Here is a 15354-nt window from a genome sequence, read left to right as displayed (position 1 = left end):
TATCACCACTTTTGAGAGTGAAAAATTCCGGTCATGCCCAGCAGCCTGGTCTTTTGTTCGGAGTACGGTCTTTTGTTACAGGGCCCTGTTTCCTTTGTCCGAGTTCGGAGACCCCGGCCACACATATAAACCATACGGCTCCGATCCCGGAGTCCCCGGCTGGTAGTGGTTAATAGCAGTACGGTGGGGTAATTTGGGGCAGAACTGGAGGAGATAGGGGATTGCGGGGAGGGAGGGGATGACTTGCCTGGCCATGGAAGGTGGGAAAGGGGGGGAGGGGTTTGCTGACATCATGTGACACTAGGGGGCTATGCTCAATATACCGATGTACATCTGTAATAATCACTCCCGGAGAACCCTACATTAAAGCACTATACATGTATTTAAGGCTTTTTTAAAAATTCTCCTTTTTGAGTGCTGTTGAATACATTTTGGTTGTTGGGAAGTCCCAAAAATTCTTCACAATCCGTCTTAATTTTTTTCTTACCATGAAAAAGTTTGGCGGGAGAATTCAAGAGCCCCCCCCCAAAAGAAAGTGTGTGTGGGGATATATCTGTCCATCCCCCCCCCCCCCGGATTTACACCCCTGTGGCAATAACAGTATTGTTTACTCTCTTGAAACTGTAGGTTGCTTCCATGTTCCCCGCTGCCTTTTTATGTGCACCCAAATGCTGCGCAAGCTGCTCAAGGGAGAATGACGACGAAGCCGCAGTCGTGGGAGGAACTGGCCGGTGTTGTGGCAAAATTTCACAAATTTAGAAGTGTCTAGATCATGATTGATTGACGAAGAGCATGTGAAGAATCTGGAATCTGACCACAAAAACTCTGATCAAAGAAGACTGTGAAAGCTGATGAACTTTGTTTTATCAGGTGACACTGCAATATTATATTTACCGGTCATAAACCCTATTACTAAAGTGGAACTTGCCAGTGTTTTATGGCCATCCAGTATTCTTTGACTTGTCTCTTGGGCCAACTATTTGCCTTACTCCGTTGGCAATTTTATATCTACGTATATCTTTTTAGTGCTGGTATTGCACAGTATGGCTACTTTTTTGTCAGTTTTTAACTTTTGTATTTCAAGGGTGTTCATTGATTTGACGGTGATGTCTGACCACTTCGAAATTTTACCTTTGAAATTAGTTCGTCTTTATTAGTGTAGTATGGTTTGGTTTTCATTGCTGAGAACACAATTTCGCCTACAGAACCTGAACCAGTGGCTGTTATAAGGACTAGGCGGTCAAAGATATGGCATGGCGAAAAGCACTTTGTTCTCAAGTAATGCAAGAACTTGCATTTCCCGAAAGCATGTGCTTGGTTAGGCTGTCAAAATGAGAAGTTGGCACTGTTGGCTCTCTGCGTGAAACCAGCAAAGGTCCTTTCTGCAGGAAACGGTGCAGTGCTCGATTCACCCTGAAGCCGGGCTTATATCGTAGGTAAATGATGCAGTCAGATCATCAGAGATGCTTTGCTCAGGAATTGTCGTTCACAAGCTCTCGTTTCTGCATGATTTTCACTTGGTTCTCATTGTTAAAAAGAGCCCGCCTGTGAACATGGACTACACTCCAAATTGGACTGCGTTTTGTTTAAGGTCATTGTGATTCTTGGGAATGAATGATTCCAGTTAATTGGCCTAAATATTCCACCTGATTTCAGGATATGTCATTACAGAAATGAAATAGTTTTTCAGCCAGTACTTTTTGTAAATAAGAAGTCTATAACGTGAAATGCTGATCAAACACTGATGCCTTCCATGGAAGACCAAAATGTACACGTCGTGTCATGAAAAGATGTGTGTTTTGCACCTTTTCAGCTTGGCAACTTTCCAAATGTCTGCCTTGATGACCCTATCGAAATCACGACAGTATGCCATAATGTCAAGTTGAGGGTGGCGTAATGACACCTTCTTGAATGGAGAGAACTGCATTGCCCTTTTTTCCTTGTGGAACATGGAATTCATGGCAGTTGCTCTCAAAATTGGCAAAAAAGGTATGTTTGGTTTGTCTTTCCCACCCACATTTCACGACAAATTGCTCCATAATTGATGGTATGGCTTCTATACCTGAAACATGAAAGCAGTTATGGTCTCCATGGCCATTGTTTAAACTGTAGGCTTATACCAACATGATTGTGGATAACCGAAAGGCTGCTCATGTTTTTCTTCAATACATTGTGGTAACGGATCATTTTGATAATTTGTGGTATTTTCCAACTGGTATCACTGTGGTCAGATTAATTTTTTAGGCCACAGTATTTGTGGATATGGTTCCCATCAGATCATTTGATGGAATAAACTTGATAAATGAGAAAGAGGTTTTGGTATAAATGCCCAAGTAATGAGTTGAGCGCCTGGTTGTAAGTAACCCAATAAACTTCAAGGAGAAAAATATCTTTTTCGTCCACATTTTATTGAAAATACTGGATTTCATGTCACTAATCAAAATTACATTTGGCATCAGATGATGTTTTAAAAAGAAGTATTAGTCACTCCGGTTAGAAGTTTTGGCTACAATATTACTAATTTAAAAGAAGTAAATCATGTTCCCAAAGAGATCAGTCTGGCTTTATGTTGGGGATGTAAATTTGACATATATGCTTGTTTTGCTTGTACAACGGTGGGAAGGTTTACATTTACACTGTATTCCCAATTTGGTCCTAGAGTTCGAAAAAACAAATCACAAACTTCAAACCCATGACCTGCTTATTTGTGCACACGTCTAAAGTACTTGACCACCGAGTTTGCCGGGATTGGGTGTCTGGCTCGAATCTGTCGGTGTGGGGGCAAAATCCTAGAATAAAATTGTTCCCAAGGAACATGTCACTTGTAATCCCCATCTATAAGATACAATTTGATTTCTCATATATCGACACACAGTAAAATTCGAATAACTGTCAAATAACTACAGATTAACTCTAAAATCCCTACACTATGTAAGACACTGAAAAAAACGGGATCACAAACACTACATGTTTAAAACACAGATGCATCTCAAAAAGAACAGCTCATGAAGGGTCTTCTCAGCAGGTTGGCATGTCCAAATGACATGGCTAATGCAGAAAATTACACATTCAACTTTCAGAAGCCGATGAGCATCTGGCTTTAACCATTGCTTATAAGCAGGTGTGATTTTGCAAGCCGTGAGCCACGTCATCCGGACACGGCCCGGACATGGCCTTTCTCTGGTTGATCCTTCACCTCAGGGTCAAATGAATTGCTTGTTGTGATAGTGCATTCTGTGTAATCCATGATTCTTCTGTCCTGCTGTTATTTATGTCTTGTCCACAGAGGCTCTGTTGCTTATTTTCATCACGTCGCGATTCACAAACTATGGGATATTTAAGTAAGGGTCTTAACATAACACTCCAGCAATTGTCTGTTTTGCAGAGAACTACCCTTAACTGTCTGATGCTATTAGTATGTGCTGCATTTAACCCTAAACCGATTGCGGCAGTTGTGATACACAACGTTCTGCTCCGACGCACCGAGAAATGTACAGCGGTTAAAATGCAGTTATTTGCAATAACACATAAAACCTTTCAAGTACACTTGTACTCTTTCAATACCTATGACCTGCTACGAGTTTGAAACTCTATTTCTGTCAAGGAAATTAGAAAACCAACCACTAGTAGTGTACGTGTACAATTCATAACTGAAAGCGTTGAAGGGGAATCGGAACACAAGAAAGTGATATCCAAAGTGTGAAGGTAAGCTACATGTATGGGCACTTCTGGGATATCTGAAAGCAGTAGGGGTGTACAGTGTAGGTACACGTATTTATAATCCAAGTCTGCCAAGAACGCTGAAATGAAATTTGGGCTATTAAGCCTGGTTTCCATTTCGACGTGAGAAATGCAGAGAGCAACGCAATCAAGATGCAAACTGCAATGCGGACATATGGAAACTTGTCAAACGGAAGTGTTGCCAATAACCCAGACACAGCAAACCAGCCCCAGACGGACTGGCATAGCTGAACCTGGTTCGACTTCACCGACCGTCCGGATCCAGTCGCTGAGTAAGCCCACACCACAAACACCCATGCTAGCATGACTGGCATACAGCGATGTCCCTCTCTCATAGTAGCACTCATTTTGTCCATTTTCTCCTTATTACTCAAGTGTGCAGCCCCCAATTGTCAACAAAATAACTGACCAAAAGCACAATACATCAAACTGGAGTATCAGTTTGGCTTCAAGGGGTGGTACTGTCACCTGAAAAAGGCATTTTATGCAAAAGATTTCCCGAGTTTTGTCTCTCATTTTGTTGAAGTTTTTGGGTGGAATGACGTCACACAGCGTCTCTTCCATGACCGTTTGCGCCTTGACGTCTTGCGTGCTGTCAGCGTTCATTACGACCATTTGGAAACCGGGCTTTACAAGGTATGCTCTTCAGAGCAAAGTATGGGTCTGCGCATCCAAACTTTTGATATCAATCTCTATGAATCTGCATGAGGTATGCTGAAAAAGCCTGCATTCACAAAAGGTTGAAAAGTAGACTAGCTCAGCCCTTGTTGCCCATATACTGCACTCGAACAGTCTGTCTGACAACGGGTAAACCGCAGTTATTGACGGAACTTGCTCAAAGAAAAGGCATTTTCTCTATGTCCCAATTCATCACTTTCAGAGGGGAGAAGAACATAAACAAGTAGAGTTGCACAATAAAAATAACTACAAATACAGAGCCCTTATCATAGAGTTCATTTACTGTTTCATATGCAGCGGGTGAAGTCATAATTGAACTCCATGTAGGAGCCGTAGAACAGCAGATATGGCACTCAGACTGTGAGTTCACGGGACCTATGTATTTACATTTCAGCGCAGCAAAAACGCACTTTTTTATTCTGTAGAGTCATTTCCCAAACGAGGACCGCAGTCACCGTCAAAGTAACAACCGCTGAAAGAATACTCTCAACCATCTGTGACAAGGTTTTTGCCGGACTGGGCTGTCTCCATGTTGTACCAGACCAGGACCAGGAATGCAGTGACGAGGAGGAAGATGAGGATCTGGAGCCAGATGGGGATCAGGGGCTTCTTGCTCTCCTTCTTCTCCTCCTTCCTCTGACTGATCACCGTCTTCTGGGTCACTGTGGATGCAGTCTCTGCCTTCCTCTTGGGGGTGACGCTGCGCTGCCTGGTTTTGGAGGAGGATTCCTGGTCCATGAGCCGCGTGACTTGGGATTTGTAGGAGCTGGTGGTGGAGGAGATGAAAAAGCGAAAACTACAGTTTGGCTGCTTTGTTTCAGAGAGTCTTGGGAGTGGGCAAACTTGTGTCTGTTTCGAGAAGAAACATGTTTTGTATCGAAAGTATACTGTACACAAGGTAATGATACACAGACAGCGAACCAGAATTCAGCTTTAACTAAAGCTGACTTAAAATTAGGGCAGTGCCCAATATCCGATCCATTATCAAACATTTAAATACTATTTTCCGAATTTGAATATCTGCATGCAAAATTCATGAAAAGGAAGGGAAATCTTTTTGTTTTAAATGGGAGAAATTGCACTATGGAGGCTTGTTTCAAGCAGATTCATATGAAAAGTGACAGAAATCTTACAACGATTCAAGAAGTGAATTGTTCATTAAACAATTTAAAAGGAATAGAAATTTTCAACAGGGCAAGAAGTATTGTTCCTCCATAAATCTTTCCAAATCGTGGCTGGTGATACTCATCTATGTGAGAAGCTACTATAGTGATTATGATGTACAACTGTATGTGTCATTGCAACTGATTTTGTTTATGGTTTGTACAGCAACAATCTGCTGGTCGGTACGACCGAATATTCGGATATTCGATTAAATTGAAGATCAAATACTCGAGCAGTGAATTATTCGAATTGACTCAGCCCTACTTAAAATCTCAATTGGTGTTTGTCATGCTTCCGGGCGGGTAATGGTTTGTAGCTCCCCAATCCTGGGGTTGAGGTTTGTCACTTTGCCCCTACAGGGCAAGTCACTTTACCCCTGTACATGTCTCTCTCCACCCAGAAATAAATGGGTACCTCTGAGGTAGACATGGTCATTGTGAGTCGCTGTCGGCACTTGAAATACAAGTAGCAGCATCAAGCTGAACATTCCCGGGACTTGAGATGTACTGGGAATGGTCAGGTGTGCGCCAAACAAGCTGGGATAATGACGGCATATCTGCACCTTTGATTAAGATGCTGATAGATACAGGTACTGTGCACCTTGTACATGCTGTGATATTATTACTGTAATCACTGGAGTGTCCATTCGTGGCAGTCTTAAATTTTTGGATCTACGCGATGTTTTAGGCATCAGCAGTAGTTCAAAGGTTTATAGCTCGTCACAGTGGCTTGTCTGTAACCTTGCCGCCTCCCATTTTTGCAAAATGGGTAAACCCAGATGGAGCTATCGGCGGTATTCACCAAGAACAAAGATCACCAGTCAAATCCATCAGCGGATGAATGGAGTCCGAGCGCAAGAACTACCGTCAGCAGGTGAAAAATGCAAAACATTACTAAAGAAGTTTGAGACACCTTAGAGTAAATGAATCTCAATTATAGCTATGGAATGAAATCCTATAACAAATTCTGTCCATCGGTTTTTGGACGTAGATACCCATAGCAGTGCTGGATCACTTCAAAGCCCTTACCTAGAAGACCTGTAGGAGGACAATGATTCACGTGTTCCACTGCTGTCTGTGAGAAGCAGCGTATCCGGTGTGTTTTCTGCAATTACAACCAAAAGTCAATGACTTCAAAGCTGTGCTCATGGTTAGTCGGAATGGGGGTATATCATGACCATTATTCAGCTGTGTGGGTGTATAAGTATATTTCTCTAGTGCCTAACAGAAGGACATTGGTAGGAAGTAGGTGCAAGTAGTTTTTTTTGTATGCACTGACTGACTTTTGCTTCCTTTTCTTTCTTTTTTTTGGGATCTACCCATTACTGTGTATCAAATGCTACAGGCCCTGTAACATATAAAAATGAAAGAATTTACATGTGATTTTCTTGAGGGAAACAAATGCAATGCTGCAGGGTTAAACAGATCACACAAGATTGCCTTTCGGAGGCGAGTTTCCGGGAATTCCTTGCATGTCACAAGCATCGCCTATCTGGGTCTCACCATCTACGTCCGAGTCGCTGTACTGGTCCTTGTCCTCTTGACTGTCCCCCTCGTTCACCATCTCCTCCTGGGATCCGTCTGCTTCGTCTTCCTCTGTCGCCCCCTCCTGCTCTGGCTGCAACAACAGATCGGCCAGCTTCCTCTCGTACACGGCCCGGGTTGTGGCTGCGTGGTCAAGCAATTCTGGACAGTGACTCAACAGCTACAGACTTTGAGTTGGGCCAAATGACCTCCCCGAATTGCAGTACAACCCGTTTTGGTGTACAGCTGCTGATGCCTACATATGTTATCTTAAACCTGGAACAGTGGCCAGGGGCACATTTTTTGAATTGTGTTTTTTAAACAAAGCGTCACGGAATGACATAAGGTGCCTCATCCAGTGAAACCCGTTTACAACATGAACAAAACTTTTGAATACATTCAGCTTCACAGACGTGGTGATATTTACACTTTTTTGTGAACTTCCTCACAAAAACGTTAGCAGATGCAATTTATATAGCACTAAAGCATTCCCAGCAACGAACTGAGATACATATACGTGTGCTTATCATTTTGATTATCACTGGAGGCCTCCAGGTGAGGAAAATATTACAAAGAATCCAAGACAGAGGTATAACAAAACAATTGACTACTGTGATGTGGGACATGATATTTTAACACCCTCAAAGATGCATAGCACCCCGGGGCTTTACCCTACGAGTCCACGGGGTATCAAAACATTACGTCCCACAGCATTCAATAAAAGAGATTGATTGTGTACGGCAATATGGATCATTTAATAGATTCGCATATATCTCTCAATACGACTGGCAGAGTGACTCACCTACAATCGGGCCGGGTTTGAACCCCCTACTTTGCAGTTCTCTCTTGAGGTCAGTGTCTGACAACCCTTCCACCTCAGCAAGACGGTCCTCAAACTCGCTTCTGTTGGCCTTCTTGGATGCTTTCCTCTTTATGGAAAAATGTACGAAAAACAATCATCGTAACTATCATGCCAAGAACCAAGTTTCCTTTCAACTTGGAAAACACAGTAGTAAATGTGACCTTGAAATTGTCATTTAAACAGAAATTGTCTGGTCTGACATTAACTTGTTGCTTTTTACTTACCCGAAACATTGTGAATTTCTAACTTTACGTGTATAGATATGTGCCCGACTAGCAAAAAAACACCCCCCCTAAATGTGATTTTTATCATGCACAAACACTGCCAGACTGTAAAACATGTACATGTTATGTGTATTGCACAAAGATGGGGATTTCCTGCAATGAATGAGATCAGACGTCATGGGTCACATGGTCTCTCTTAAACAACAGAGGGGGCTATTGTCAAGACCTGTACTAGTTACTGTCCGACTTGCCTCGGTGTATTGCTCAAGAATAGAACACAGGAGGAGATAAGAAATTTAAGGGGTCAGAAATTAAAATATCAGTACTGCCGCCATCAACTCCATAAACTTAGCATTTTAAATACTTCAGGTTGGACCAAGAAAAGGTAAAAAAAGGTTTTACTGATGCGCCTCAGGCCCCCAAAATGTTGATAGTAACACCATGCAAACTTGTCCAAGTACTGGAAGGTAAGAAAAAATATGTTCATCAGTTAGTGTGCAACTTTTTAACGTTGCTTTTGTTTTTAACACTAATACCGTTACAGTTTGCACCGAGTTGACCCAGTAGTAGTCTGCACAGTTGTTCAAACTGATCAGTTACAACAGGCACATGCAACTTTTACATGTAGAAGTTTGTGTCTTTTTTAACCCCATTTTTGCACGCTTTTTAACTTTTCAGAAAAACCAACAGTTCAAGATTGTTGATAATGCTGGACAAATTCATTTACGACAGGTTGGCTGACCGAAAATGTACTAGCATCATGAGTCACAACTCACCTGAACTATAGAATAAAAGTCCTTTAGCTTGACTACAGGTACATATTAATTTACAGCCCCCCAAAAGTCATATTACAATGTACATGTATTTATTTGTTTCCGATTGGCTACAGCAACTTTCCGTTCAATTTTAAGACTTGGTTTACCGAATGAAATATGCACTACCATCCAACTGATTAAAAGCTGAAGTTCCATAAAATCTTTCCATAGTTTAGCCCACAGTATTTGAAGCACAAAACCTATTCAAAAGAACAGGACGAAACTAAAGTTTTAAAACCTGACTTAAAATTTAGGGGGAATTCCGCACACTCACAATTCCAAGTATTAAACTTTCCACCAACACGAGTTGCTCCTTGAACTCTGCTTCCCACAACAAGATGTGGTAACAACCCTATCCAAGAGGTACATGTATATGAGTACCTGGCCCCTTATAAATCAATCAGATGATGTCAAGTGGGATTATGGCTGCTGTGACCTGAACCTTACACTTGGCCTTGCAACCCTTGTTTACATATGGAGCGTGAAATGCAGCAGGCCCAAAAAATTCCACGCTCAATATTCATTCACTGTATGAAAATTTTTGGTTAACTAAACAGACACAATGTACTGACCAAGATCTCAAACAGGTTTCTGTTCAAAGTAAAAAGAATAACTCGGGTTATGACAATTAATAAAACGTGCATACATGTACTTTATTTTGTGTACACCATTATGCATGAAGTCTACAGTGGCTGCAACCAGTTCCCACAGAATTGTGTGTGGTTTCAGGCTGCAGCCAAGTCATTCAGACAAAATACACGGCCACGCTTCTTTCAATGTTAATGACTTGTTTGTTTCTGACCTTTTCCAAATCCTGTAAACTGTAAACGTTTTTGGAGGGTAAATAAGTCCAAGAACCATCCAAATTATTATTCAGGATACCACTGTAAGAAAGTTGCATAAAGAAAATAATTCAGGATACCACTGTAAGAAAGTTGCATAAAGAAAATAATTCGTATGATCAACACTCCTCATATCACCATTAAAATCATTTACGTGTATTTGTGTGTGGATAAAAGCAAGTAATAAATAATACATTGTAATACATGTACATGTACAGAGTATGTTGGAGAAATAACAGGCTGACATGTACATCTACGTATGTATGTCCTTTGCCACTTTGAGCTAGAAGTATTTTGATATAGGAAGCACGGAAAGAAAACTGAATGACTGATAAAAATCCTGCAGAAATGTGCCAGTAAACCACAAATGTGACTTTTTTAATGGCTGCGTGCAGAGAAGCAGGTAAAACTGCATTTAAACCCACTGTGGACCTACAATCTTTCCATCATTACTGCATACAAATTATCGCATACTCCAACAACAGCCACCAAAGCTGTGCAGCCCAGCGGGAGTAATAATGACGCTCTCCCCAGTACTTCCTTGGACAATTCAATCCAAACAACATTTTTGTGTCTTCCTGCATTCCTTGGATTCTGGAAGGAGACAGCCATGGGAGAGGGGGGAGGGAAAGCAAACACCCCAAGCACACACAGGGCAACCTTGGGGGGTGGCCTTTGGAGGGCTTCAAGGACAAAGCTGACTGTGCTTCCTATGTTATCCAAGGCCAGGACAAAGGTTCTGCGAAAGCCATTTCTGGAGTGGGGACCCTGGCAATATCAGGCAAACAGCTGGGTTTTTTAGGTAATTGTGTTCCTACAATGCATGGGCATAAGGGTGGTACCTTGATGGTCTGTGTTTGATTTACCAAAGAGATGCCGTGTGGTGTGGCTACTTGGCAGTAAGAAGATTGCCATCAGTACTCAAATGCTTGGATCATTTGCTCCAGGCATCACCTGTTTAAGCCAAGCCACAGGGATCCCTGAAACTCTTCTCTTCAAAAAAGAGGAATTCAGCTGTAAATTCATTGACAGCAATGCACAAAAAAACAGAGCATAACTAGAACAGGATGTATCAGTTATTAGCAGCTAGATTTAAGTTCATAAAATAAAAAAGACAGAGTGTGATTTTTGACAGGCTTTTATATGTTTGTATCTCATCAAGAAATTTTGTATTTTTGTGACCTTTAAATCTTACTTTGATTTAATAAAAACTGATACCTTGCAACTGTATTAACGTTCAGATACTGTTTCATTCACTTCTGCCTTTGGGTAACACCAGCAGTTAATGATAGACAATCATACTTCAACAGATTACTTCCTGCACATATAGATTAAATGTAGAAGTAACGGTACACAGGAGTTACTAGTAGGGCACAGGTGACATGTGTACAGTGACAGGGCAGTACAGGTCTGGGGCTGAAATGCAGGGTGCAATTCCAAACCACGTTTGAAGTAGGTAAAGTTCTACGGTGACATCATCCAGCATCTACTACACCAAGGGACCTGCACTACTGTATACCCATCAACCTGCCACTGCAATGTACAAAAATATTAATGTACAAACATATTTACATGTACATGTACGATACACAATGTTGCAAATCATGTCTGGTTCTGTGGACCCAGTACCTGCAGCACACAGCCCCTGCCTAACCTTTGACTCTTGACTCTGAGCCCAAGAATTTTGCATCCTAACAAAACAGCTAGCGAGCAGGAGTCCAAACAATGTGAAGAAAATCTGGTAAGTAAGCCGTTGCTTTGCATAAGTGCCTCAGAAGCAGGTTTAAGAGTCTCACTTGACCAGTCACGCGATCACTTTTGGAACTTCTCCAAACTCAAGTATCTAAGGGCTTGCAATATATTGGTTTGTTTGAAACAGGATTTCACCGGCATGTTATAAGAGCCCTTTGCAGCTTTGCCCCCTCCCCCCATGCTTGCATTTGTGTTTTCTACCATAAGTTAGTTTTACCATTACGATCCATTTTCAGATGAAGCAAACATGACAGGGAGGCTGTGAGATATGTGAGATTCTCTTAGAATTTGATAGACTGATAAATACACTTTCATTCTATATGAAAGTATTAATTAACCGTTGTTTCATGTGTTTTCTTTGACAGTCTTTTCTTCCCTCTAAAGCAAACACAATAAGTGTTTACATCTTAAATGAACTTTCTCATTTTTTTTTCAGTACACCAATGTCCATGATAGTATTTGAGAAAATAACGGAAAACAGCCACACCATCCTCAGGTTTTTGGGTTACAAGTTGGAAACAGTTCAGAAGTTTTGATTACGCCTCTCATTCACTTATAATGCTTATGAAAAAAAACAAAAAACAAAAATGGGATTTCCCGGTCTAAATTAAAAATGACAATCATACCATCGTGACTCGAAACCCAAAGGTGTTGGACTTTGCTCCATAATAGTATGGTGCACCTGTAGTTAAACACTTGCGGTTTTGTGATTTGGCATGAAACCCCTAAGCAGGCAGTGAACAAGACCCTTTAAACCTCATTGGGATGGTGTGAATTTTATTGCCCCTCCAACTGTGGTTTGACCTCGCTGGGGAGTGGGGATACAGACTCACAGTAGGTTACAGTATTGTTGTATACATGGACATGCCTATGGTGTTTACAAGGTATTCTGTATTGCATGTTAAAGCTAATTAATTAATCACCTGCATGCCTGCATTTGTCAAATCCAGCCAGCCCCTAGCAGAAAGTGAAACTTATTTTGTTTCACAGGTGGAGACAGTCTCCAGTTTAACTTTTTTTTGGGGGGGGGTGCGTTATGCATCCATGATACAAGTTGTTTAGCAAATGGCTTACAGTTTACAATGAGTACAGTGGTTTTCAGGAAAAATTCATGTGGGGAATTTATTTGACAATGAGTCAGTTCAGTATTTTAAAGGTGCACGGTCATTCGGGAACAAAGCATATGTGTGAGTCCACGTAGGGCCGCGCTAATTGGGCAGACCTTGCATCGCGTGTCCAAATGTCATGACTGCAGACGCGCTTCATTTTAGGCAAGCACTGCTGAAATACCAAACTGGCCCACTGGTCACACACACAGAGTGTGTCTTTTTTACCCGAATGGGTGTGCTAACCTTACATACATGTACCTTGAGTGGACTTGTAAATAAAAAAGATGTCCACACGATGCAGGAAAGGAAGACGTTCTGTGGACTTACACACGTCCACAGGACGTTTCCCCGTTTCTGAAAAAGAAGTTTAGAGGCATTTTGGGGTAGGGGTCATCTGTCGTAAAAGAGGAATAGTCAAGGAAACCTTGTACAAAAAGCCAGCTGAAAATCATGTTTCCAGTTGAAGACAAACAAGTATTTTCACTGAGTTTTCTTAACAGCACGAAAAGAAAGGAATGTCCGCACTAGGTATGTAAAGTAATTGTGGGTGAGTTGGCACAAGTGGCTAGTTTTTATGGGTTGAATTTGTGTCAAAAGATGTGGCACGATGCCCTTAGTATTATGAGTTCAAAGTAAATAATTATGTACAGTGTGCAACACACAACATACTACAGCTAACAACAGCAGCTTGCACTGACTTCATAAACCTTTGTTACAACAACCTATTTTGTACCACAAATAAAAAGGCTAATGCAGAAACTCTAGAGCTACGGTCTCCCTGTGGTCAGCTTAGAAGTGGCATTAGTTGGTTTAGGCATGACAGACTTTTCTGAATTACTCCTAACATAAAATTTGACAAGCTGACACACTTCTTTCCCTTCCAAATGAAGAAAACAACTAACACAAGGACTGTATGATTGAAAAATAATGTTTACAGAGATAGCATAATTTATACCACTTGAGACAATGCCCTTTTGGGTAATCTACAGCACTGATCACTTCATTCATTGAAGTTGTTTTAAAAATAAACTTACAGGATACTTTTGGATAATTCAGTTGCATTCAAGTCTGTTATGCTTGCATTTTTAGACTAAACCGCATGAGAAGTAGCATTTGCCTTTAAAGTTTGCACTGATGTAAAGCTTTCTACACTTCTTATTGGGCTTTTTTGGGCTGAAAACTATCATGTCATCAAAAAGACTCTTATAAGAAAATCAACCAACTTTCTCAACTTTTATGAAATCAGATGGTGCAGGTACTAGGTTCTAGTTGTAAACTTTCCCTAGAGACAGAAACAAACAGTTTGTTTACAATTTTTTTCTTTTAATATAGTGGCACAAAACATTAAACTTGACCTAAGTTGAATTTTTTTTTCTCGATTTGGGTTTAGATAAAAAGGTTGCATTCCGCTTCCACCGTTTTCATCTTATATTCTCAATGGTCAGCCATTACTAACTGTTGAAATGACGTGAATCTGGGACTGAAAAAATTTCAAATTGGACAAGAGTTCCATATACCGACCTCAGAGCTTTTCCCTTCCAGTAGTTTATTGGCCATCAGAAAGTGATAACATGTCCGAACAAGTCAATTTTAGCAGTGAAAATGTGAAAGCAAATATTCACTTAGAGTTAGAAACACAATTTTTCAGACCAGTCTCATAGGGATCGTGCACAGGGTGTCATGTGATGTCCATATAAGTTGGAACTCTTTCCTCAAATTGTTTTAAAATACTTAAACTGCACTAAACTCTCCACAATATTAGAGACTGTACACAACCATCCAGGGAGAGTCAGGATGCTGTAGTCTTTTCTCATGTGTTTATTTGTTTGTTTTGTTTTACAATTTTGAGCTTTTGGGCTCCCTAAGCTTTCCTGCTGCTTAATGCACTCCCATCTAGAATGACCCACTTAAATGTGAACTGCAAGGTCATTGACAAGCTTAAATCTGATTCAATTGAAGTTCACCGGCTAACTATATAGGCCCTACCTTGAGCATGACGAAACGAAGTGAACAAATGTTCCCGCCAGCAATCCCAAGGCTATTTTCATTCACACGTTTTAAGCATAACGTTAGGCCTAAGTGAAAAATCGATAGGGCCGTTTCAAAGATGCTATATGCTCAACTGTCATAACTGTTTTTGTTGGCACAATGGCAGCAACTTAATGCATAGACTATGATGTGTACACGTTCTGCTAGCCAATGTAAAATCACAGTCAAACTCCATTTACATCACCACCTGACTACGCTCACCTGACTCCTGTTGTTGTTCACGTTCTTCACCTGCGTCTTCCTGATCTGAACCACAACTTCATCCTCCTCGTCGCTAGAAAACCCCAGCTTGGGTGAAGTGTTGACCGACATGTTCCGGTAGGACGTCCACTCTTGCTGAGCCTGAGGGCCGCTTGAGGCTTCTTTTTCGAGGAGATGTCGTCGATAAAGGTCCACGTAAACTTCCTTCTTCGACCTTCCTCTCGGCAAAGGAATATTGTTTTTCCTGAGTTCCTCTGCCAGACGCTCTTTGGTCAATGAAGAAGGGTTTCTCGGGAGGGCGGGCATCTTTAAAGGAGAGCTTTTAGGGGGGCTGCGGTTTTCTAAACGGTGAGTTATTTTTGCAACATGCTAATAAATTCACACGCTATCGAAT

At 41.2% G+C, this 15354-nt stretch overlaps 2 protein-coding genes across 3 annotated transcripts in view; one reads left to right on the top strand and one right to left on the bottom strand.

Annotated features, from left to right (window-relative positions):
- renbp (renin binding protein) overlaps positions 1 to 2389 on the top strand; it is a 15916-nt gene extending 13527 nt beyond the window's left edge. Inside the window, exon 10 of the mRNA XM_022225580.2 lies at positions 628 to 2389. Within this exon, the coding sequence (XP_022081272.2) occupies positions 628 to 698 (71 nt within the window). The 3' untranslated portion in view covers positions 699 to 2389. The remainder of the gene's footprint in view (positions 1 to 627) is intronic.
- LOC110974163 (uncharacterized) lies at positions 2390 to 15354 on the bottom strand. 2 transcript variants are annotated; one of them, XM_022225581.2, is made up of 5 exons: positions 14961 to 15354; positions 7909 to 8035; positions 7086 to 7250; positions 6612 to 6687; positions 2390 to 5185 (listed from the first exon to the last, which is right to left on the bottom strand). In XM_022225581.2, exons 1-5 carry the CDS (start codon positions 15264 to 15266, stop codon positions 4906 to 4908), a joined length of 954 nt encoding a protein of 317 aa, XP_022081273.2. In that variant the 5' UTR covers positions 15267 to 15354; the 3' UTR covers positions 2390 to 4905. The 2 variants fall into 2 exon arrangements, with proteins under 2 accessions (XP_022081273.2, XP_022081274.2); XM_022225582.2 differs by lacking the exon at positions 14961 to 15354 and adding an exon at positions 8193 to 8370.

The sequence above is a fragment of the Acanthaster planci genome, linkage group LG04 (genome assembly GCF_054643075.1).
Source record: "Acanthaster planci isolate LZ-2023a linkage group LG04, COTS_SCS, whole genome shotgun sequence".
NCBI lineage: Eukaryota > Metazoa > Echinodermata > Asteroidea > Valvatida > Acanthasteridae > Acanthaster > Acanthaster planci.
The sequence above is the reverse complement of the archived record's forward strand: the minus strand, read 5'-3'. Positions and strand labels throughout refer to the sequence as shown.

Excerpts from the sequence above, each read along its gene's own strand:
- LOC110974163 (XM_022225581.2), bottom strand. The coding sequence starts at position 15,266 with ATGCCCGCCCTCCCGAGAAACCCTTCTTCATTGACCAAAGAGCGTCTG. Across the intron at positions 8,036-14,960 it reads TGAACAACAACAGGAGTCAG|AGGAAAGCATCCAAGAAGGC; the intron begins GTGAGCGTAGTC and ends TTTTCCATAAAG. Across the intron at positions 5,186-6,611 it reads TCCTCCTACAGGTCTTCTAG|CTCCTACAAATCCCAAGTCA; the intron begins GTAAGGGCTTTG and ends CTCCACCACCAG.